Source organism: Girardinichthys multiradiatus, chromosome 15 (assembly GCF_021462225.1).
Source record: "Girardinichthys multiradiatus isolate DD_20200921_A chromosome 15, DD_fGirMul_XY1, whole genome shotgun sequence".
Classification (NCBI taxonomy): Eukaryota; Metazoa; Chordata; class Actinopteri; order Cyprinodontiformes; family Goodeidae; genus Girardinichthys; species Girardinichthys multiradiatus.
The window spans coordinates 2912472-2935078 of record NC_061808.1 but is presented as its reverse complement, the minus strand read 5'-3'; the positions used below and the strand labels follow the sequence as shown (position 1 = coordinate 2935078).

General features: G+C 40.6%; 1 protein-coding gene across 2 annotated transcripts in view; it reads right to left on the bottom strand.

The window, feature by feature from the left end:
* asap2b (ArfGAP with SH3 domain, ankyrin repeat and PH domain 2b) overlaps window positions 1-22391 on the bottom strand; it is a 44422-nt gene extending 22031 nt beyond the window's left edge. The window contains exons 1-6 of one of the 2 annotated variants that reach the window (XM_047388743.1): window positions 21954-22391; window positions 11101-11173; window positions 2052-2197; window positions 1805-1879; window positions 813-862; window positions 459-588 (exon numbers count right to left, since the gene is read on the bottom strand). In XM_047388743.1, coding sequence (XP_047244699.1) covers window positions 459-588; window positions 813-862; window positions 1805-1879; window positions 2052-2197; window positions 11101-11173; window positions 21954-22082 — 603 coding nt within the window. In that variant the 5' untranslated portion in view covers window positions 22083-22391. The remainder of the gene's footprint in view (window positions 1-458; window positions 589-812; window positions 863-1804; window positions 1880-2051; window positions 2198-11100; window positions 11174-21953) is intronic. The other variant, XM_047388742.1, reaches the window with a different exon arrangement.
* Window positions 22392-22607: the final 216 nt, after the last annotated feature.

The window sequence follows — 22607 nt, the reverse complement described above, 5'->3', positions numbered from 1 at the left end:
TATGAGCAAATCAAGGGTCTTTATGAGATACTGTTGGTAATAGCGCCTAAAGCTCCCCATTAAATCTGGTTCTTTAAGTTGCTGGTTTGTGATGGCACAGAGCTGTTTTTTTATTTCTTTACAAAAATGAGCCAAATTTCAAACACTGAAAGTCGCTCAGAAAGTGTGAAGAACTTTTGATTAAGATCACTTTAAGAGGTTGCGAACAGTCTGACTCATTTGAAGAAGAAAAAAACAAGAAATGAGGGATGACTCAGACCAGTGACCAGTACTGCATGTCAACTTTGATCCTCCTCAGGCAACCTTCTGTTTACTCTACTGAGAAAGGTTTGTTTTTCTTTATGGCTGCACATTTTTCCCATCAAACCACAAGAACCGGTCCAGTGCACCCAGCAAGAAATGAGGGATGACAACACTTTGTGTTGTCATAATGCTTCAGTGAAGATGACGACTCTGACCTCACACATCTGAAGCTGGAAAATCCGTCTTTCTTTCTCCATGTCCTCTGCAATTTCTCCGCCGCTAAACTCTGTTCGAATCATGCCGTGCTGCTTAGCATGTTCTCTTTTCTCCTTCTCAATCTTTGCTCTGTAGAAGGTTACAGCAAGATGTTATTAGGGATATGATTTAATCTGAAAGTTCTCACTAATTTTAATGTATTATTCAAATCCTTATATAACAGGACAAAGAGAAAACCATTCTCAAATACAAAGCATTACTTGCTGATGGCTCTAATTATCTGCATGTGGTGTCAGTTGTTCTTTTTGCTTAGTGTGTCTGAACCGATTCTACAGTAATATTTTTATTCTTACAGTTTGGTCTCGTAATCCTTCCAGGATTTATCAAATGACTTCTTCAGGTCCTGAAGAGAACAAAGCAGAGACGTCATAAATCTTCAGCAGATGACGATAAAAACAACAAACCGGCACAAAAAGGACTTTGACCTTCATGTCACTCTGGAAATATTTCCTTATGATAACATGAGTTCATGCTTAATAGAGGCCGGAGGGATCAACAGACTATACTGAAGCGTTTAAGACATCTTAGATTATTTTGGATCAGAGGGACACAAGCTACCATCAAATTCTGGTACCTTTTATTACATTTTTCTGATCCATGTAATTGTTTACATTCCTGCATTTCAGATGGAAATACATAAGACCACAAATAAAACACACTGAGAAAAGAAGAATCCAAGGCTTTAAATCATGATTTGATGTAAAAACAGAACTCGTAACATGTGAGTCTTCAAGGAGCAAAGATGTTCAGAAACCAAATGTGTAAGAAATTCATTTAATAGATTAAAACCACTGTTCCTCACAGAAATAATGGATGAGGTATTCAGAAAATCATGAAACCATTCAAGGAATTTGGAGAGACTTTAAGGATCAAGAAAAAGCTGGGTATCTTTTTCCAGGAACATTCATGCATCCTTCCCTAATACATTGAAAAAAAAATTCAAAAACCATAATAGGGACAGAGCGGGTATGGCTACTGGACTGGAAACCTTAAATTAAGTTTGCTAGAAGAATGGGAGAAGATAACACCTGAAACCCTTCCTAGCTTGGTATCCCCAAGCCTTCTGTTAAGAGCAGGAATGGGAATATGACAAAGTAGGAAAAGGCTTTCTCAAATAACTTTATTTGGCATGTTTTACACACTGAATATTAACTCATACAATTACAATAAGAAAACATCTGCAGTAAAATGGAAGTAAATCATGCAGAAATGTGAGCAACATGAAGCAGGTTCAAACTGAGTCTGTTGGTTTAAAACTTTCAGACATAGAAACTGAAACACAAACCCCTTTCACTCCTTTCAGGTCTCCTTTCAGCAGGCTATCCAAAGGAAACATGATGATGTTGTTCATGTTCTGCAACTGCACAAAAAAGTGACGTTAAAGCACGTGAACATGGACTGCAGGTCCTAAATGAGTCAGCACCAGAAACCACAGGTTTATCCACACAAACACCAGCTGTACGAGTTACTAAAGCACATCATTAGGCTGTAGAAACCAAGAGCAGGAAAGCCCACTCTGATTTCGGTCTTACCAGGTTCTTGAAGAGCGCCGCCAGCTCTTTGGTGAACACGGCAAACTTAAGGAAGGCGGCACCAAGCTCGCCTTCCACATCAGTCATGTAGTTGGCTGCAAACTTCTCCATGGACTGGATGTACTGCTCCTCATTGTCCACATGAGCTGCAACACAGGAATGCCACACTGAGCACCACAAACAATGAAAACCAGGCAGAGCTTAGACTGAAATGGGCCAAACTGGGAGACATGTTGCTTTTTAAAAAGGTCCAATAGATGTTTTAACCTGAAGAGATGTGTAAATGTGATCAGATCAGACATCTACAGCAGTGGTGACCAACTGGAAAGTCAAAGTACTGGCGGACCAAAAAATATAACCTTTTAAAAAGTTAAAATCACAAAAAATAAGATTGTTGTTTTTGTAATAGAGCAATGTGTAGATCAATGTGGAGCCAAAAGAAAGGCATCCAGTATGCAAATTCTTTTGGACTCTTATGAAAGAAAACATAAAACTTTTAGTTTCGCACCACTAAGAACGGGATTTGGGTCACTTTTTCTCTGAAAGTCTTGCTGTATTTGGCCCAGTTTAATAAACTGATTAAAAGCAGATTTAGGTGCACCAACATCTGCTTTAGAGTAAAAGTCAGTGGATAGATGTGGTCCTATTACAAAATAAAGAAAATGCACAAATCCTCATTAATAAAATACAAATATTGTTTCATACTTTTGACCACGTAAAATATAAAAAGTCGCCTTCTGCAACAACCACTTTTGAATTGCAGTCAGGTCAGTGTCTTGTATAAGTAATCATGTGCCTTTACGTGCTCCTCAGTTTGTGTCATTATAACCACAAACTTCTACTTATTTCATTAGGTTTTTATGATATACCAACACAAAGGAGCGTATAATTGTATAGTGAAAGAAAATGATTTTCACCATTTATTTCTGACAAATGAAAATGGCTGCAGGTATTTTGGGGTGTCTCTGCCAGCTTGGAACATCTACAGACTGAAACTTTTCCTCCAGCTCCAGCTCAGTCAGATTGGATGGAGAACATCTTTAAACATCAGCTTTCAAGTCTTTGCACAGATTGTCAGTTGGACATTGACTAGACCATTCTAACACATGAATATGTTTTGATCTAAACCGTTTGTTAGGATGGTTGTCCTCCTGGAAGGTGAACCTCAGCCATAGGCTTCTGCAGCCTGTTGGTTCTCCTTGTTCACCTTCACACTCGGTCAGCCAATGAGCGGCAGCGACTTTATCTTTTCTGCTCCAGGTGTCATCATGAAGCTGCTGCCGGTTCTCTGACAGAAGAGCTCAAACATGCTTCACTTCCTGTTTTCGCTGTTGCACTCGGTGAATTGTTTGGTGTGTGAAGCTCTCTTGTCTGATCTGATTTCTCTCTACTGTCATACCTCTTACTTGTTCTAATACATAAGCATGATAAAACACATACTTTATGTTGCTGCTTTTAATGTTTGGGGACTCCGTGTTTTACACGGTTTTTCTAGTAGCGGTAGAGGGTCGCTAGCTTAGCATTAGCTTTAGCTCCACCATGGCTACCCGTTCTGCTGTTTCTCTGAGTCTCCTCCTCTCTCCTGCTCTCTCTGTCAGATGTTCAGTTACTCCTCTGCCTCCTTTAGTGATAATGGTATGTGTAATAAATGTAGCATTTTTGTAGCTTTGGAGGCGAGGTGTCGGAATTGGAGGCCCGGCTCCGCGCTGTTGAAAAACCAGCAGATAGCCGAGGCCCCTTAGCCAGCGCGGAGCCACCGAGGGTAGCTCCCCATAGCAGTCCTCCAGCAGAGCCTGTGCAGCCAGTCACCAAAGTTAGTGTTGCTTCGGTGTGTAAGTTTGCCAAAACAATGTCGGACTCCGTACTTTTCTCTGGTCCCCTCCCTGATCTGACCAGTGACGACATGTTTAACCGCATGCTGTCATTCAACCGCTGGCTGTCTAGGTGGTGTCCAGAAAACGATGTGGGCTACATTGATAACTGGCGAACATTTTGGGGAAAACCTGGTCTGATCCGGAGAGATGGCATACATCCCACTTTGGATGGAGCAGCTCTTCTTTCTAGGAATCTGGCCGAATTTATTAGTTCTCCAAAACTCTGACAACCCAGGGTTCAGACCAGGAAGCAGGGTCGTAGTTTAATACTCCTCTCTGCAGCTTCTGTACTGCTACCCACCCATTACCCTATTAAGACAGTGTCTCGCCCAATTCAATAGATTAAAAAATAATCTAAAACGAGGAAATCAGGAAACTCTTATAAAAATAAACAACTCAGACCGAAAAGAAAAAAAAAAAAATTAAATGTGGCTTACTGAACATAAGATCTCTCTTTTCAAAGACATTGCTAGTTAATGACCTGATTTGTGACAATCAGATTGATTTACTTTGCCTCACAGAAACCTGGCTGCAGCAAGAGGATTATGTTACTATAAATGAATCAACTCCTACTAATTATTTAAATTTTCATATTCCTCAAAATACTGGGTGAGGAGGAGGAGTAGCAACCATCTTTCAGTCCGATTTATTGATTAGTTCCAGACCAATCAATAGCTACAACTCTTTTGAATATTTAATCCTTAGTTTTCCGCATCCAAATTGCAAAGCACTAAAACCACTTCTGTTTGTTTTGTACCGTCCACCAGGTCCTTATTCTCAATTTTTAGATCAGTTTTCAGATCTTTTATCTGATTTAGTGTTAAATACAGATGAGGTTATTATAGTGGGGGATTTTAACATTCATGTTGACCCTGAAAGTGAAAACTTAAATATAGCCTTTAATGCTATCTTAGACTCAATTGGCTTTGCTCAAAACATTAACAAACCTACCCACCTTTGTCTTCATTCTCTGGACCTTGTGCTGACATATGGCATTGAGTGTAAAGGCATAACAATATTTTCTCACAACCCTGTCCTGTCTGACCATTTTTTAATAACCTTTGAGTTTAATTTAACCGAGTACTCCACACTTGAAATTTCATTATAGTAGATCATTATCAGGCGATGCTGTAACAACCTTTAAATAATCTGTTCCACTTTTGATTTCCTCATTATCACAGAAAAGCACAGTGGAGGGCAATAATTTTGTTTCTGCCCCTTCACAAATTTATTCTCTTGTTCATAATGTTACTTCATCATTGCGTGATGCATTAGACAATGCAGCCCCCTTGAAAAAGAAGGTAATCATTCATAGGAGGCTAGCTCATTGGTTTAATTCAGAGCTGCGTATATTAAAGCACAATGTTAGAAAATTGGAGAGAAAAAGGCGTTCTACACACCTAGAGGATTCCTACTTAATCTGGAAAAATAGCCTACTGTTGTATAAAAAGACACTTCACCAAGCTAGAACAGCTTATTTCTCATCATTAATAGAAGAGAACAAGAATAATCCTAGGTTTCTATTTAGTACAGTTGCTAAACTTACACAGAGTCATAGCTCTGTTGAGCCATCCATTCCCTTAGCTCTTAGCAGCCATGACTTTATGGGATTCTTCTTAAATAAAATTGATTCTATTAAAAATAAAATCTTTAACATACTCCCAAAGATGATTACTTCATCCTCAGCAAGTGAGACAACATTGGAAATAACTGCAGAACCTGATCTGTGTTTGGACTGTTTTGATCCTGTGAAGCTTCCTGAGTTATCAGAAATATTAGCTTCATCTAAACCTTCAACTTGTATGTTAGACCCAATCCCAACCAAATTATTTAAGGAAGTGTTCCCTCTGATTACCAGCCCCATTTTAGGTACGATTAACCTATCCTTAGTAAATGGATATGTACCACAAGCTTTTAAGGCAGCTGTAATTAAACCTTTGCTTAAAAAACCTTTGCTTGATTGAGATGACTTGAAAAATTACAGACCTATATCCAATCTTCCATTCTTATCTAAAATTCTTGAGAAAATAGTTGCTAATTAGATGTGTGGACATTTATACAGCAATGACCTGTTTGAAGAGTTTCAGTCAGGCTTCAGAGCTCATCATAGCACTGAAACAGCTCTGCTGAAAGTCACTAATGATATTCTCATGGCCTCAGATAATGGACTTGTGTCTGTTCTGGTTCTGTTAGATCTCAGTGCTGCATTTGATCCAGTCGATCACAAAATTCTCTTAGAAAGGCTGGAATATGCTGTAGGGATCAGGGGAACAGCGCTAGGCTGGTTTAAATCTTATCTGTCTGACAGATTCCAGTTTGTTCATGTAAATGATAAATCATCTTTAAACTCCAGGGTTAATTGTGGAGTACCACAGGGTTCAGTACTTGGGCCAATTCTCTTTACTATATATATGCTTCCAATAGGTAAATTTATCAGGCAGCATAGAATAAACTTTCACTGTTACGCTGATGATACTCAGCTTTACTTATCCATAAATCCTGATGAACCCAACCAGTTAGATAGACTACAAGCATGTCTTGAAGATATAAAAACTTGGATGACTTTAAATTTTCTGCTTCTAAATTCAGACAAGACAGAAGTAGTTGTCTTTGGACCGGAGTCTTTAAAAAAGAAACTGCTTAGTCAATCACTTAACCTGGATGTCATTAAATTGACCTCCGATAATAAAGTAAAAAACCTTGGTGTTAACTTTGACTAGGACATGTCATTTAAATCCCATATTAAACGGGTTTCTAGGATTTCCTTCTTTCACCTCCGGAACATTGCCAAAATTAGAAATATCCTATCTAGGAGTGACGCTGAAAAACTAGTCCATGCATTTGTTACTTCAAGGCTGGACTATTGTAATTCTTTACTATCAGGATGTCCACAAATGCAGTTAAAAGCCTTCAGCTGATTCAAAATGCTGCAGCAAGAGTTCTGATGAAAATTAAAAAGAGAGATCATATTTATCCTATTTTAGCTTCCCTTCAATGGCTCCCTTTTAAATCCAGAATAGAATTTAAAATTCTCCTCCTCACATATAAAGCCCTTAATGATCTAGCTCCATCATACATCAGAGATCTGATTGGTCCATATGTTCCTAACAGGGCGCTTCGTTCTCAGACTGCAGGTTTACTGGTGGTTCCTAGAGTCTCTAGAAGTAGAATGGGAGGCAGATCCTTTAGTTATCAGGCTCCTCTCCTGTGGAACCAGCTCCCAGTTTTAGTCCATGAGGCAGACACCCTGTCTACTTTTAAGGCTAGGCTTAAAACTTTCCTTTTTGATAAAGCTTATAGTTAGAGTGGCTTAGGTTATCCTGAACTATCTCTGTAGTTATGCTGCTATTGGCTTATGCTGCTTGAGGACATAATGACCACTTTCACCCTCTTCGCTACATTCTCATACTACTCTCCAATTTAGCAATATTTGCTGTTATTTCAGCTTTTAACTTTGTTCTCTCTTTTCTCTTCCTAGAAGCTACACCTGGCCTGACTCTGTGTCTACCTGTGACACCTTTCTGGAGAGGGGAATCGTCCGAGCTTCTGCTGGCAACAACTTAATGCTCACCCTCTACAGATGATCCACATAGCCCTGTCTTCAGTGTTTAACCCTTTCTCTCTCCTAGACATGGCGATTGACTGAGCTTTTACTGTGACTAATTATATGTGCTCTCTTTCAGACTCTAACCTTGAAAACTGGCTCAGAGTTTATCTGTTCTTTCTTTCTAGGTGAAACGACTAAAGGAGCTACATCCATTAACATTTACTTTTCCTTCCCATAGAAAGTACTCCTGGATCAGTGCTTCTTTGTTCTCTGTGTGTCTCTGCTCTGTTCTCTCAAACCCCCAGTCAGTCGTGGCAGATGGCCGCTCACACTGAGCCTGGTTCTGGTTCTGCTGGAGGTTTCTTCCTGTTAAAAGGGAGTTTTTCCTCTCCACTGTCACTACATGCATGCTCAGTATGAGGGATTGCTGCAAAGTCAACGCCAGTGACTGTCCACTGTCTCTACATGCTCATCCAGGAGGAGTGAATGCTGCAAGTCACTGACTGGATGCAATCTGCTGGGTTTCCTTAGATAGAAAAACTTTTTATCCAATTTGAATAAATAACTGAATCTGACTGAACTGTTCAATGGTTACGATTAATTGGAATGTATGAACCTGACTGTTGTGAAGTGCCTTGAGACAACATGTGTTGTGAAATGGCGCTATATAAATAAACTGAATTGAATTGGAACATGTCCAGGCAACATAATTGGTGATGCAAGCTGAGCTGGACTCCCTGGTGTGTGTGTTGGGATTCCTTCCTCTCTGCGTCTGTTTGTCATCGGCGTGCTGCGACAGGAGCAGTATGAGAGGAATGCTTGGAGCTGAGACTCCACCTGCCTGAACTCAGACCCACCCACCGCACGGCCACAGACGAACTAAACAGAAGGTTTTTCAGGTTGTCTGGAACAAAGAAAAAATGTCAGGGCCAAATAAATAAATAAATAATAAAGGGCTGCACGGTGGTGCAGTTGGTTGCATTGTTGCCTTGAAGCAACAAGGTCCTGGGTTCGACTCCCGGCCGGGTGTCTTTCTGTATGGAGTTTGCATGTTCTCCTCGTGCATGCGTGGGTTCTCTCCGGGTACTCCGGTTTCCTACAAAAACATGACTGTTAGGTTAATTGCTCTAAATTGAGATGTGAATGAGTGTGTGCATGGTTGTTTGTCCTGTGTGTCTCTGTGTTGCCCTGCGATGGACTGGTGACCTGTCCAGGGTGGACCCTGCTTCTCGCCCATAGACTGCTGGAGATACGCACCAGCTCCCCCATGACCCACGTATAGAAGATGAATGAATGAATGAATAAATAATAATAAATGTCAATGTATTCATAGTAAAATAAATAGACCTACTAAATAAATTATGTTACAACTAAATGTAAAAACAAAATAAAAAAACATCCCAAGTAAAAGTAAAACAAAAGTCAAGGCAAGTTAAATTATATGGCATCATTGCCAAAAACTTTACATCATTTTGGGCTTTTAACGACACGTCAGAACAGTTCTTTATTTGGGGATGGCCTGATGATACAGAACACATGCAAATATGTTCAAAAACAGGAACTGGGTGCACAAGTTTGAGTTTATTCTCTCTGATCTGCACCGCCTAAAAATAATCAAGCATGACGGACCCGACTGTCAGCACAGCTCAGGTCCAAACTTTGGGTAGGCTGTACCAGAAGCTTATTATTATCACTGTCCTGTTGGAATCCATCTGACCATGTTCCGGAGACACCAAGGCTGAAGCCTGCAGGAAAGCCAATGTTACCAAACTGAGCTGAAGGTTTGTGATGGGACGAGACAAAAATTGGTGACTGCATTTAAATGTCGGGTCTGTGCAAGAAACCAACACATTTAAACTCTACCATGAGTCATGAGTGGGCAGAAATGTCTGACTGAAACTGTACACGGGAGTCTGGGTGATCACTTCAACGTTTGGTGAATTCAGATCTTAGAAGAACAAAAGCAGAACTCCTGGCTCAGTTCAGTAGTGAAAGGAGGAACATTTCTGCAGGAACAAACACACTGGAAACTAAAATGTTTGGGACTAAACAGCTGTAAAACTTTAAGAAAAGCTCTGATCAGTGAGAATAATCGGAAAAAAGGCTATTTTACAGGGAGCTTAGACATGGGACTCGTTGGAGCAATGGAAGAAGGTCATGTGGTCTGATTGGTCCAGATTTAAACTGTTCGGGAGTATCAGGGTACAGTCCACCCATCATGCCTGGTGCCTGTGTGGGGACATATGATCAGGGGTTGCTGGAGTCGGACCGGTCTTGGTTCAGCCTCGTTATGAACCCAAAGAATTAGGTAAGATGACTACCTGAAGGTACTAAATGACCATCCGAGAATTTCTTCTTCTCCATTGGCAAGACCATATTCCAAGATGACAATTCCAGGATTCACTGGGGTCAAGTCATGCAAGAGTGGTTTACGGAGCATGAGACATAAAATGCACACATGGACTGGCCACCATGGAGTCCAGACCTTAACCCCAGGGAGAAGCTTTGGAATGTGCTTGAGAAGAATTTCTGCAGATCTCTTTCTATACTGTCTCTGCAACATTTATTCACCATCAAATGTGGCTCGCATGTTATCGCTTTGACAGAAAGTCGACAAAAGTATGACAAAAATATCCTAGCACAACTCTTTCACAATAAAACTATTTTAATCACACTTTCACAGTGTAAAATTAAACCCCTAATGAAAAAATGTAAAATAAAGAATTTATGACAAAGAGATTTTCATCTGTTTGTGTAATTTGGTCACCTTGCGTCGAGCGCAACTGATATTTAATAATTAGACATAAAGTCAGAATATTTATCCAAACCCAACATCTGTTTTAATATTTAAAAGGTCAAAACAACAACTAGAGTCACATAAAGTTCAATTCTGCTAAATAAAAGCTCTCAAAATGTGTCAGTTATTTGGGGGAAACACAACTAATGTTTCATATTTTTCAAAAGAACCATCTGACTTGGCTCAAATACCTACAAGGTTTTTAGTTAACTCGCATCTCACCGCTGTAGAGGATCTTTGCAGAGGGAGGAGTTTGGTGAAGAATTAAGCTAACATTAGCAGGTGGCCTCTCTGTTGTGATATGACTCATTAATAATTGACCTTATAACATGTAACCTATTTATTTTTAGACAATATCACAAACTCCTTCAGCTCCAACGTCACCATGTTGTACAACTTCAACTCTGACAGATTCTGTCTGATTTCAGGGAGTCCCTACATTATGGGCTCCATCTGTGCACACAAAGATATTCAGATTTTTACTCATTTTGTTACCTCTTAATTGGCGGTTTTAGAGATTAAAGTCCATTTAAACAAAAAATACAAAGTTTTGCCATAGACTAACCAGCCAGTAAGGACTGGAGTCTGTCTGTCTCTGAGGACATTATCCAGAACACAGAAACAGCCTAAATATCTAAACAATAATTCTTTGATTTTACGACCTAAATAAAATAAATTCATTGATTAGGAAAATGCAGAAAACAGAAAGGTTTTGGGTTATGACCCGGTCCCACAGGTCACAACAGAACCTATTTAGGAGAAGGTTTTGCTTCAAACGTTTGAGTCCAGAGTTACAACAGAAGGACAAGTAAGAGAAAAGTGTTTACTTACAAAGACCGGAAGTGTTGATGGCCTTCACCGATTTCTTGATCTTATACAGAACCGATCTGTCCAGGTCCAGAGCCTGAAGAGAACAACGGGTCACAGATCAGCATTGGTCCTGCTCTATACTGAAGCTACACAGGCGCACAGATATTATAAAGATACAAGCAAAACCCGGCTGCACCGATGTCCCACAATAAAATAACCAACTAAAGCTTTTATGATCCAGTATTGGACCAACGGTTCCACTGCGTTATGGAGAGGCCCAACAGTACGAAACCCATCAGGATCAAAAACGCTTTGAAATGAGAGAATAACAGAAAATGATTAAATAAGATCAGGAACAATCCGGACTTAGAATCAACCCTGAAGACATGAAAGATTAACCAAAACAGCAAAATGACACATTTACAAACAAAAGTGTAAAAACACTCGAGAAAAACTGGACACAAAAGACACAAAATGGATGACCCAGAAATTACAGCAGATTTATAACAAAACCAACACAGCAAAGCTAAAACTCATGTTTTTAGTTTCAGTGCAGGAGGATTTTAATGAACTCCTCCGAAGCGTCTGTCAGCAAAGACAAACTAAGAAACGCTATAAAAAGCAGTTTCACTTAAAATGACCTAAATACAGAGAAACGTTAACCACAAATGTGCTTTCACTCAGTTGTTTGCAGCGCAGAACATTCGAGGCTGCACTCAGTTCAACACGTTCACTTGGTTATGAAACAATTAAGTTTTTATTCAGCAGTTTTTTTTTGACTAACACTAACTTTAGCTCAACAGAAAGATGTTGATCTACTGCAGGTCAACAATAGACGTTTCTTCACACGTTACTCAACAGGAAAGTTTCAAAAAAGACCAACCACACATTAACCACTTTATTAGGTACACCTGTTCAGCTGTTGGTTACCACAAATGGCAAATCATACAAACATGGCAGCAACTCAATGCATTTTGGCATCTAGAACTGGTGAAGAAAACTTGCTGAAGTTCAAACTTAGCATCAGAATGAGGAAGAAATGGCATGTAATGGACTTTGAAGGTGGTTCCATCTCCAGGGCTACAGCAAATGGTCCGAAAATGAGAAAATCTTAGGTGAGCAGCAGCTGTGTGGATGAACATGCCTTGTTGAGGTCAGAGGTCAGATGAGAAATGGGCAGACTGGCTGGAGATCATAGGAAGGCACAATAGCTCAAATACCCACTCGTGGAAACCTTAAAGCAGATGGGCTACAGCAGCAGAAAACCACAGCCGGCACCAATCCTGTCAGCTAAGAACGTGAACCAAAACGACAATTCATCCTAGACTCACTAACACCAGGCAGTAACTGAACGGAAAACATTGTCTGGTCCAACGAGGCTCGATTTCAGCAGAAATATTCTGATAGTCGGGTCGGAACGTGGCGTAAACATGAAAGCATGGATTTGTCCTGCCTTATAACCGCCGTTCCTGCTGCCGGTGGTACGGGAATCATGGTGTGGGGGATATTTTCTTGGCAAACGTTGGGCTCCTTAGTACATACTACATTTAACCCTCACAGTCTACCCGAGTATTGTTGTTGACCATGCCTTTCTTGCTGCTTTCAGCACATTTATGGCACCACCGCCAGCAAGAAAAGGACGTACAAGGCAGGATAGATCCATGCTTTGTTTTTTTACATCAAATTCTGACTATATGTTCGAAGTCATTTTAATCCCCCTTCTGCCTCATTCTGATGCTCAGTTTGAACCCATAACAAGTTGTTTTCCCCAAATCCTTGATGCCTTAATGCTACCATGTGATTGGCTACTTTACTTTTTATGGTAACAACAATTAAACGGGTGTGCCTAATAAAGTGGCTGCTGAGGACAAACATAGGCTGAGTTCAGGAAAGAGTCACTTTAAAACTTTGATGGACAGTTTCAGGATGTTTGACTGAAAAAGGGAGCATCTGTTTAACTTGGAGATGTCAGCAGGACTGAAGTTTCATGCTTCTCTCACATAAACTGTTTGTTCTTCTGGTTTAACTGCATCGGTCACATGACTCAACCCAGACTGCACACCTTTAATCTGATGCATTCCAGAATCTCCACCTCCTGGCTGAGATTCAGCTCAGAGTTTCCAGCTGCAGCCGTGAGTCACAGCTCAGTGACTCAGAGCGTCAAACAGGCAGAAAGTCCAGAAGCTCAGTCACTCTTTGGCTGAAGACAGCCAGCAGTCTGCCTCATATCTGTCTAGAAAACTGCAGGAGAAAAGAACCCAGAAAGCTTCAAACCTGGAAATCTGACTGAAATCTTTCCAATGAAAGAAACTATTTCAGTTTGTTAGTGTAGTGAAATGAAGCCAATTGAGGAGTTTAACTGTTATGTTAGATTAAGACTCCTTTGTTTGAACGTGTATTAAAAAACTGTCTTTAAATATCACAGACACTGAAATAACCACAAGCTTCAGACTCAACGTGCGACCTGGATCATCACATCTGAAGTCCACCAAAAATACATCTTCATAAATGAGGCTAAACTATGACATAATGAGTTATCAAGTGCTGGGGAAAGTACTTGACTGATAAAAATGTGCTTAAAAAAGATGTAGCATCGTCGGGCTACATTTAACTTTATTAATATTCATAAATAAATCACTCTTATAATCAACCAAAAATCGGTCTGAAGGATGAATAAAAGAAATTACATTTCTGTATTTTCTCCAGATCAGGATTTATTTAGGATCAATAATGAATTAAAAGGTATTTATTTTAAATGCAAAACATATAAGAAAACCCCACAGGATGCGGCAATTATAGTGATCAAGGACTATATTAATTTATTAAACTAAGGTCAGTCAGTCAGTCATTTTCTACCGCTTATTCCATAGTGGGTCAAGGGGGAGCTGGTGCCTATCTCCAGCAGTCTATGGGCGAGAGGCAGGGTACACCCTGGACAGGTCGCCAGTCCATCGCAGGGCAACACACAAACAACCATGCACACACTCATTCATACACCTAAGGGAAATTTTAGAGTGACCAATTAACCTAACAGTCATGTCTTTGGACTGTGGGAGGAAGCCGGAGTACCCGGTGAGAACCCATGCATGCACGGGAAGAACATGCAAACTCCATGCAGAAAGACCCCAGGCCGGGAATCGAACCCAGGACCTTCTTGCTGTATGGCAACAGTGCTACCAACTGAGCCACCGTGCAGCCCATACAAAAGCATACAAAAGATGTTAAAGCTAATTCTACTCCACAAACTACTCATTACAGGAGAGTCTGATGACAGGGCAATTAAATGTTCAAAATACTCATTAAAGTCTAACATTTCAAAGGAGTTTGTTGGACACTCAGAAGTGTAAGGAACAGTTCAAGATGTTTAGGAGAAACAAAATTGGAACAAAACCCAAAGTTTGGAACCAACCCTCAACCCCAGAACTGCCCGGTATAGAACTGGAACAGTTTGGTGTGGCTCCTTGCTTCCTTTGAACCCAATTGTGTTTCTGCACCATGGGTTCTGACAGGTCCATCTCTCTACCGAATATAGGGACAGTAAGGTTACCTGCTTCACCAATGCTTTGGTCCCCCATCATTTACTCTAAAATGGAAAGCAGTACAGGTCGCTCCTGGCTGTGACCTTTGGGTGTCTGGAGCTTCCTTATTTTGGAATAAAGAAAGTTGGAGAGGAATCTCAACAGAATGATCTGTTTTGGCTCTTACTTGGCCAGGAAAGCTTCTTTCTGCCGATTTTATGTTAAAACGGCCTGCCATATTGGATAGACCATCACATGGTGAAAACACGGATCAGTACTCCAGCATACTGTCAGGCACCAGTCCCTGTATGTGGATTCAGTGATATTGGCTAGTATCAGTGCCCCTGGCAAGGCTCACTTCCACATCTCTGGAAAACCACGTTCTAAACACAATCCAAAGGCATTGCTGAGGAAGAGGAGAGTACAGGAAGGAATATTTTTGCAATGTGTCCGATGCACAGGAACTGATGGATATTAGCCTAAATAAACTGATCATTTTGCAGTGAAATAAAAGTATTTCTACTCCATAAACCAATTCAGTTTTTTCTGATCTGGATTGTATACGAATCCACAAAATAGTGACATCCACACAGCTGCACATATTGATAAGGTAAATTCCCACAGAGCAGGTTGTGGGTTGACTGTAGTCTGAAAACGACGAGACATGGATGAGTTGGTGTTACTAAGATCACTTTAAGAAGACGAGCTGTGACTTGACTGCAGCAGAGGAAGAAATGGAGAGACTGGCAGGAAATGAAGACAGAAGAAAGAGAATTAAAATATGGAGAGATTTAGCAGAGACACAAAAATAATCTGGAGGCAGAGGGAGGATCAAAGTGAGACTCATCATGTTGGGACTCGACCAGACCCTGGTCTGCTGAGCGGAGATATTCCAACATGTAAGAGTAAAAAACAATGTTTGGACCAGCGGTTTATACCCACTTATATATGCTTTTTGACTGAAGCCAACATTGGAAATATTTGATTAATCAAATTTAAAATCCGAGCTGAAACTTCTGCACTTCACTTCAAAGAAGAACCAGTGGTTTGGATCTGAATGAAAGCTCATCTGACTGACCCACAACGTTTAGCAGTTGGTTTTGGTAAAAAGTGAAGACATTCAGTTCCTACAATGTTCTGAAATCAAACCAGTAAAGCTGAAACTGTCAAAAGAATCTGGAAAGCTTTCAGAGGCTGGATGCCTCCAACACTCACAGGCAACAATAAATAAATCACCAAACAGGCCAAACAGGGGAACAGGTTCAGGCAGCTTCAAAGTGCCTGGAGTAGTGGATTTCTTCAGAATTGATACCTGAATTTCTTTTAAAAAAAACAGCAAAATGTGTTAGACGTTTTCACAAAGCTGAACTCACAGGCGCCTAGAGTACCTTTTCTGCGTGGTCTTATGGTTAGGATGATAAAAATGCCCAAGTCAAAATAATTTTATCTGATTTTAACTTTTTTTGTTTCCAAACATTGTATTACACTATTCTACATCCACCCCGATTCGGATTCTGGAGTATTACAACATCTGTTATCATTCCATATGCTGATGACACGCAGCTTTATTTTTATTTATCTCCACATAACTACAGCCGCACTCTCCATTTCTTTTACAAACTCCCTGATTTCTAAAATAAAACAAGACATTATAAAAGTTTGTTATTAGTCTTTAAAGCACTAAATTTTCTGGTGCCTAAATGCATCTTGGTTTCAGTTCATTTTGGACAATCAAACTAAGGCTGCACAATATTAGAAAAGTTGCCACGGCGATAATATTGGTAAATATTGCGATGCTGTGAAACTCTGTTCTGCTGGATAAATTATACATCAGCATCTAAAATACAAGTTCATAACACTTGGAATATATTGGGCAACAATTACTCAACTCCAAACAGCCCTTTGCCATATGAATATTGTATACAGTGATTTTGCGACGAAAATATATTTGGCATATGTTGGGCAGCACTAAATCTAACACATTCTGTAGATGAAGAAGTAAATCGGTCCGTTCTTGGAGAAACAGTCCTTCTCAGGAATCATGTAGAACCCTCAGGTCATCAGAGACCTGCTCACTCAGTGTTCCTTGGACCAGAATGAAACAAGGGGAGGCACCAACAGGACTGAAAACATGACTGTTTACTACATCTTTCCAATAAAGGTTGAAGATTATTTTATCTCTTTATTTTGACCACACATTACCTCTTTATATGTTTAAAAAGAGCATTTTGCTGTTTCTTTCTTTCTATACAATATGTTTCTCTTTGCATTTCAAATGACCTTGCGCTGCCTTTTTCCATCATTGTTCTAAGCATGCTTAGAAATATCCTGTCCAGGAGTGACGCTGAAAAACTAGTTCATGCATTTGTTACTTCAAGGCTGGACTATTGTAATTCTTTACTATCAGGGTGTCCACAAAATGCAGTTAAAAGCCTTCAGCTGATTCAAAATGCTGCAGCAAGAGTTCTGATGAAAATTAAAAAGAGAGATCATATTTCTCCTATTTTAGCTTCCCTTCATTGGCTCCCTGTTAAATCCAGAATAGAATTTAAAATTCTCCTCCTCACATATAAAGCCCTTAATGATCTAGCTCCATCATACATCAGAGATCTGATTGGTCCATATGTTCCTAACAGAGCACTTTGTTCTCAGACTGCAGGTTTACTGGTGGTTCCTAGAGTCTCTAGAAGTAGAATGGGAGGCAGATCCTTTAGTTATCAGGCTCCTCTCCTGTGGAACCAGCTCCCAGTTTTAGTCCGTGAGGCAGACACCCTGTCTACTTTTAAGGCTAGGCTTAAAACTTTCCTTTTTGATAAAGCTTATAGTTAGAGTGGCTTAGGTTATCAGGGAGGGGGCCTTCCTCCCTCCCTGTTGGATGGAGTAAGGGGGAGTCAGGTTTAACCTAAACCGGCTCAGTTATGGTTGAGGTCCAAACACACCCTCCATTTCTGCTACCTGTATGACCCCTTCTCTTTTCCAATGGTTATAATCAGTCTGACAGAGAGAGGTATCCCAATCCTTGTGGTTTTTAGTATAACAATGACCATCAGTGGGACCCTTTGTGGGGTTCCTTGAGACGACATTGTTGTAAATAAGCGCCGTTTAACTAAATAATCTGAACTGAAACTGTCTCTGTAGTTATGCTGCTATAGGGTTAGGCTGCTGGAGGACATAATGACCACTTTCACCCTCTTCGCTACATTCTCACACTACTCTCCAATTTTGCATTATTTGCTGTTATTTCAGGTTTTAACTTTATGTTCTCTCTCTTTTCTCTTCCTAGAAGCTACACCTAGCCTGACTCTGTGTCTACCTGTGACACCTTTCTGGAGAGGGGCATCGTCCAAGCTTCTGCTGGTAACAACTTAATGCTCACCTTCTACAGATGATCCACATGGCCCTGTCTTTCAGTGTTTAACCCTTTCTCTCTCCTAGACATGGCTACTGACTGAGCTTCTACTGTGACTAATTATATGTGCTCTCTTTCAGACTCTAACCTTGAAAACTGGCTCAGAGTTTATCTGTTCTTTCTTTCTAGATGAAACGACTAAAGGAGCTACATCCATTAACATTTACTTTTCCTTCCCATAGAAAGTACTCCTGGATCAGTGCTTCTTTGTTCTCTTTGTGTCTCTGCTCTGTTCTCTCAAACCCCCAGTCGGTCGTGGCAGATGGCCGCTCACACTGAGCCTGGTTCTGGTTCTGCTGGAGGTTTCTTCCTGTTAAAAGGGAGTTTTTCCTCTCCACTGTCGCTACATGCATGCTCAGTATGAGGGATTGCTGCAAAGTCAACACCAGTGACTGTCCACTGTCTCTACATGATCATCCAGGAGGAGTGAATGCTGCAAGTCACTGACTGGATGCAATCTGCTGGGTTTCCTTAGAGAGAAAAACCTTTTATCCAATTTGAATAAATAACTGAATCTGACTGAACTGTTCAATGGTTACGATTAATTGGAATGTATGAACCTGACTTTGTGAAGAACCTTGAGACAACATGTGTTGTGAATTGGCGCTGTATAAATAAAACTGAATTGAATTGAATTAAGTCTTGGACCAGTTTACTCTTACAGCACATGAGAGATTTTGATGCCTGGTCAAACTCTGAAGACAACTTCTTTTACTCAGTTGACTTACAGCCATTTCCATACAGTAGACTCTCAGGAAGTATAAAGCAACCAGCATCAGGTGGCTCGTTTTCACCCGTCTGGGTGCAAAGAGACCGGAACCGCAAATGCAAGAAGTGTTGATGAAACAATATAACAAAAAAGAAAACAAAAGTCCAAAACAGCTCCTAAATAAACAGTGAAACTACAAATAGTTATGAGATTAAATCTAAAATAGGTTAAACAACCACTGAGATGTGTAAAGGTAAATGCAATCAAATCCCACTAACAAACAAAAATAATAAACATGGCATGTCTGACCACAATGTCAGAAATAAAAAGAAAAGGAAACATGGTTGGGCTCTTTTTGTATCTCTGGAGCAAAAAAGTGACAAAAGAAGAAGAGTATCTTTTAAAAGAAGGGGAAAATATATGCAAGCAGAAGTAGACAACATGAAAGGTTGCGCAGACTTTGCTGCCTTGGCACTTCCCTAAAAACGCTACAACAACAAAGGCACACACCAAAAATTAAATAACAAATCTCCATACCATGAAGCTGAACGAGACAAGAAAAGGGCACTAAAAGCTCAAAGACCAAAAACAACCCAAAAGGGACAAAATAACTACAGAGATGCTGCCAAATGAAGTCAAAAATCACATAAAAACCCTCAGCAAAACAAGCAAAAGTGACGATGAGAGGGACGCCTCAGACTGGGGGTCTCAATCCTCTGAGGGAGGAATATGGACGTGCCCACGGTGGGTGGGTCATTTCGTACCTTTGCAGTTTCGGTCGTATACTTAGCTGTTTGGGTAGGAAATGGTGCTATCTCTAGTGAGACAATTCGTCAGTTTGTACCTGCTTTGACAAACCTATGGTTTAAAATAATATTCTATAATCTGCTAATCTGCTAGTCTACAGTAGGGAAATAGAGTCAAAGTGATGTGAAAAAGTATTTGCCTCCTTACAGATTTCTACTGGTCTTTTGTTTTGTGCCACATAAGAGCAGGCGAAGTTAACCTGAGTAAACTCATAATGTAGTTTTCCAATCATGACTTTATTGTAATGGAACAAAGCTGGCTCGATATGTGTTACATCATCGCCCTCACTGTTAAATAATGAATTTGTTTTGATTAACCGCATATTTTTTTATGACTATTTGTCTCTATAGTTCATGAAATTACTAGAATAAAAATAAACTCCAGTTATAGTACATTGGTATAAAATAGAAAGGGACAAAATGGCAACAGGATTCGATGAACAGCCTCAGGTTCTCATCAAGGGACCCTGCAGGAGGTCTTCATGTCGCAACATGATGGAGAACCCAGCTTTAAATCAGGGTTTGGTCCTTTCAGTGTCCTCTGTTGCTGTTTCCTCTCCGATCTTGACATCGTTTTTTTTCTTGCTCTGCTCTCGGTGGAGGACGCACGCGTTTTCTCTCCCTCCCTCTTTCCTGCTTCTGCATCTGCTTTTGTCTGTGTTTTTCTCAGATCCTCACTTTGCATATCTTCCAAACTTGCAAATTATGGATTTGGTCAGCTGGTCCCTCAACGCAATTGATCAAATTTTTTCCACGGGAAGACGGGGTAAAGGAGACCCTCTTGTCCAGATGGGACGTTCTTCTCTGGATACACAATGGATTCTTGGCAGCAGTGGAAGATTGTGTGCTTGACTACGATGTCGGTTGAGGACGCAGAAGACGTTTATATATTTGGATTTTTGATAACAGGATTTCAGCTTTTTGGAGCCGGCGGTTACCTGACTTATCGAGTGAGCAGCAAAACCAGCATCCCAGAGCTGCCTGCGATGCTGGTTGGAATCTGCAGAGCGATCAATGCTCAGACTGAATTGTTAAGAGAGCTAAGCCGCAAGCTGGATCCAGTTCTTGAACAGAATCGTGGCCTGGAAGCGGCTTTTGGACTCAGAGGCGAAAGGATTTAATCATGGAGAAGGTTGTTTTCTCCAGAACTGCGGGAAAGTCCCAGAAATTTGGATTCGCAATTGAGAGATAACAGTAAAAACTCTTAAAGTGGTTGGAAATCCACACAACTGCTTGAACCAGAACACTTATTGTTTTTCTAAATCTGGCGCCCCAACATGGCCTTGGCAACTTCTGCTAACTGGCTATCGACAAAATATCTCCTGGATGTCATGTAAACATGGCGCTCTTTCCCAGCACCCCGAACAACTGTGACCCAGATAAGACTTTGCGGCCGATTGAGAAAACTTCCATCTCTCTCCTCAAGGACAATGGTGCTTCTATCAGTGTTGACAGTCTAATTCTTGGACACTCTCACAGTTATATATTCACACCCCCAGGGTTCCACCGCACTCTTGCAAAATCTTTTCTTCTTGTGTGTTGCTTAGCGCTGCACCTAATTGCGTGATTTCATTACTTTTTCATAGATATTTAGTTTTACCAAAAGGATTACCAGCGAAAACCAAACATTATTAGTAATAGAAAATTTGGACTTTAGCTGCTCTTACACCAATGACCCAGCTTTCTTAGTTAGACTACAATGAACTGTTATACTTAGTTCAACTTCAGTACCAGTAAAAGCAATATATATTATTAGCACCTGAAAATGTGGATTAAAACTGTTTTGTACCAGTGACTCAGCTTCCCTGGTTAGAATTCAGTGGAATGATGAGACTATTAATATTATCATCTTCTTTTAGCATAAGATGCTTTATTATTAAGAGTGGCTTGGAACCCATTTCTACCAGTAAACTTGGAAGGATTATTAATTATTATTACTCCCAAGGATTATTAGTGTCATTTGATTTGTTTTTCTGTGTTTGATTTCCTGTATCATTGTAATGTTTTCCTCATGTGCAGCGCTTTGAGTGCCTTGTTGCTGAAAAGCGCTAAATAAATAAACTTGACTTGACTTAACAAAACGAGCATCATCATCACTGAGTTGCAAAACCTCAAAACAGGCAGTGAGCTGTTACAAAATGCTTCAAATCAACTGCACCTTCAGCAGGAGGAAGTGCTGCTTTCTGTTCCCCTTTTTTAACATGAAAAACATGAATCTGCTGCCTGGAAATATGAAGGGTCACCAGATCTGCAGCAACTCTTCCAACATGTTTCATTTGCAAGGAAACACATAACAGATTAAATCAGCTGTTTTCATAGCAGGACGTGGCAGTAGGTTACACCAACACGAATAAAAACAGTGAACTCTAAATGGATTTTGTTTAAAATGTGGATCGGATGAAGTTGAACAGGTTATGTGTGAGAGCGCCCACCTCCTCCAGAGCTCCCACTGTGTTCCTGCAGTGGGACATCCGGGTGGTGAAGCTGGAGGTGGTCGGAGCTTTATAGTCCTCATTGGTCTCCGCAACAAATTCCGTGACGCTGATCTGATCCGCCGGCATCGTGAGGTGCAATAAAATCCTCAACAGAACCCTGGAAAACGAGATCCACTGGCGCTGCAGGTGGAGCTGCCACACCTGGCTGGATGAGTTCAAAGTTTTCCGGGCTGTCAAAAAATACAGATCCGCTGAAAAAACCTCATATCAGGATCCTCAAACCTCGGCCAGCTTCTGCTAACGTCATGTTAGGAAGAAAAGCGGAGTCCATGTTTGAGCCGCAGCCACATTCCTCCGTGCGTCCAGCAGCCGCCTCACCTGAGAAAGCACCTAGCAGGGCGGAGACACGGACAGAGCACTCACTCTGCTGCAGTTTCCTGGAACCAACGTCTCTCACCGACCACGCCCAGTGGGTGGGCTGTGGTTAAACTTCTACTATTTTTGGTTTTCACCAGACAATGTGTTTGCACTAATGGGCCTCGCACTGACTTTAGTGGTGTGTGCATATATTTCTGCAGAGTCGCTCGAAAATTTACATGTGTGCAGTTTAGGTGACTTTACCATACAGAAAGAGGAAGTGTACAAACATCC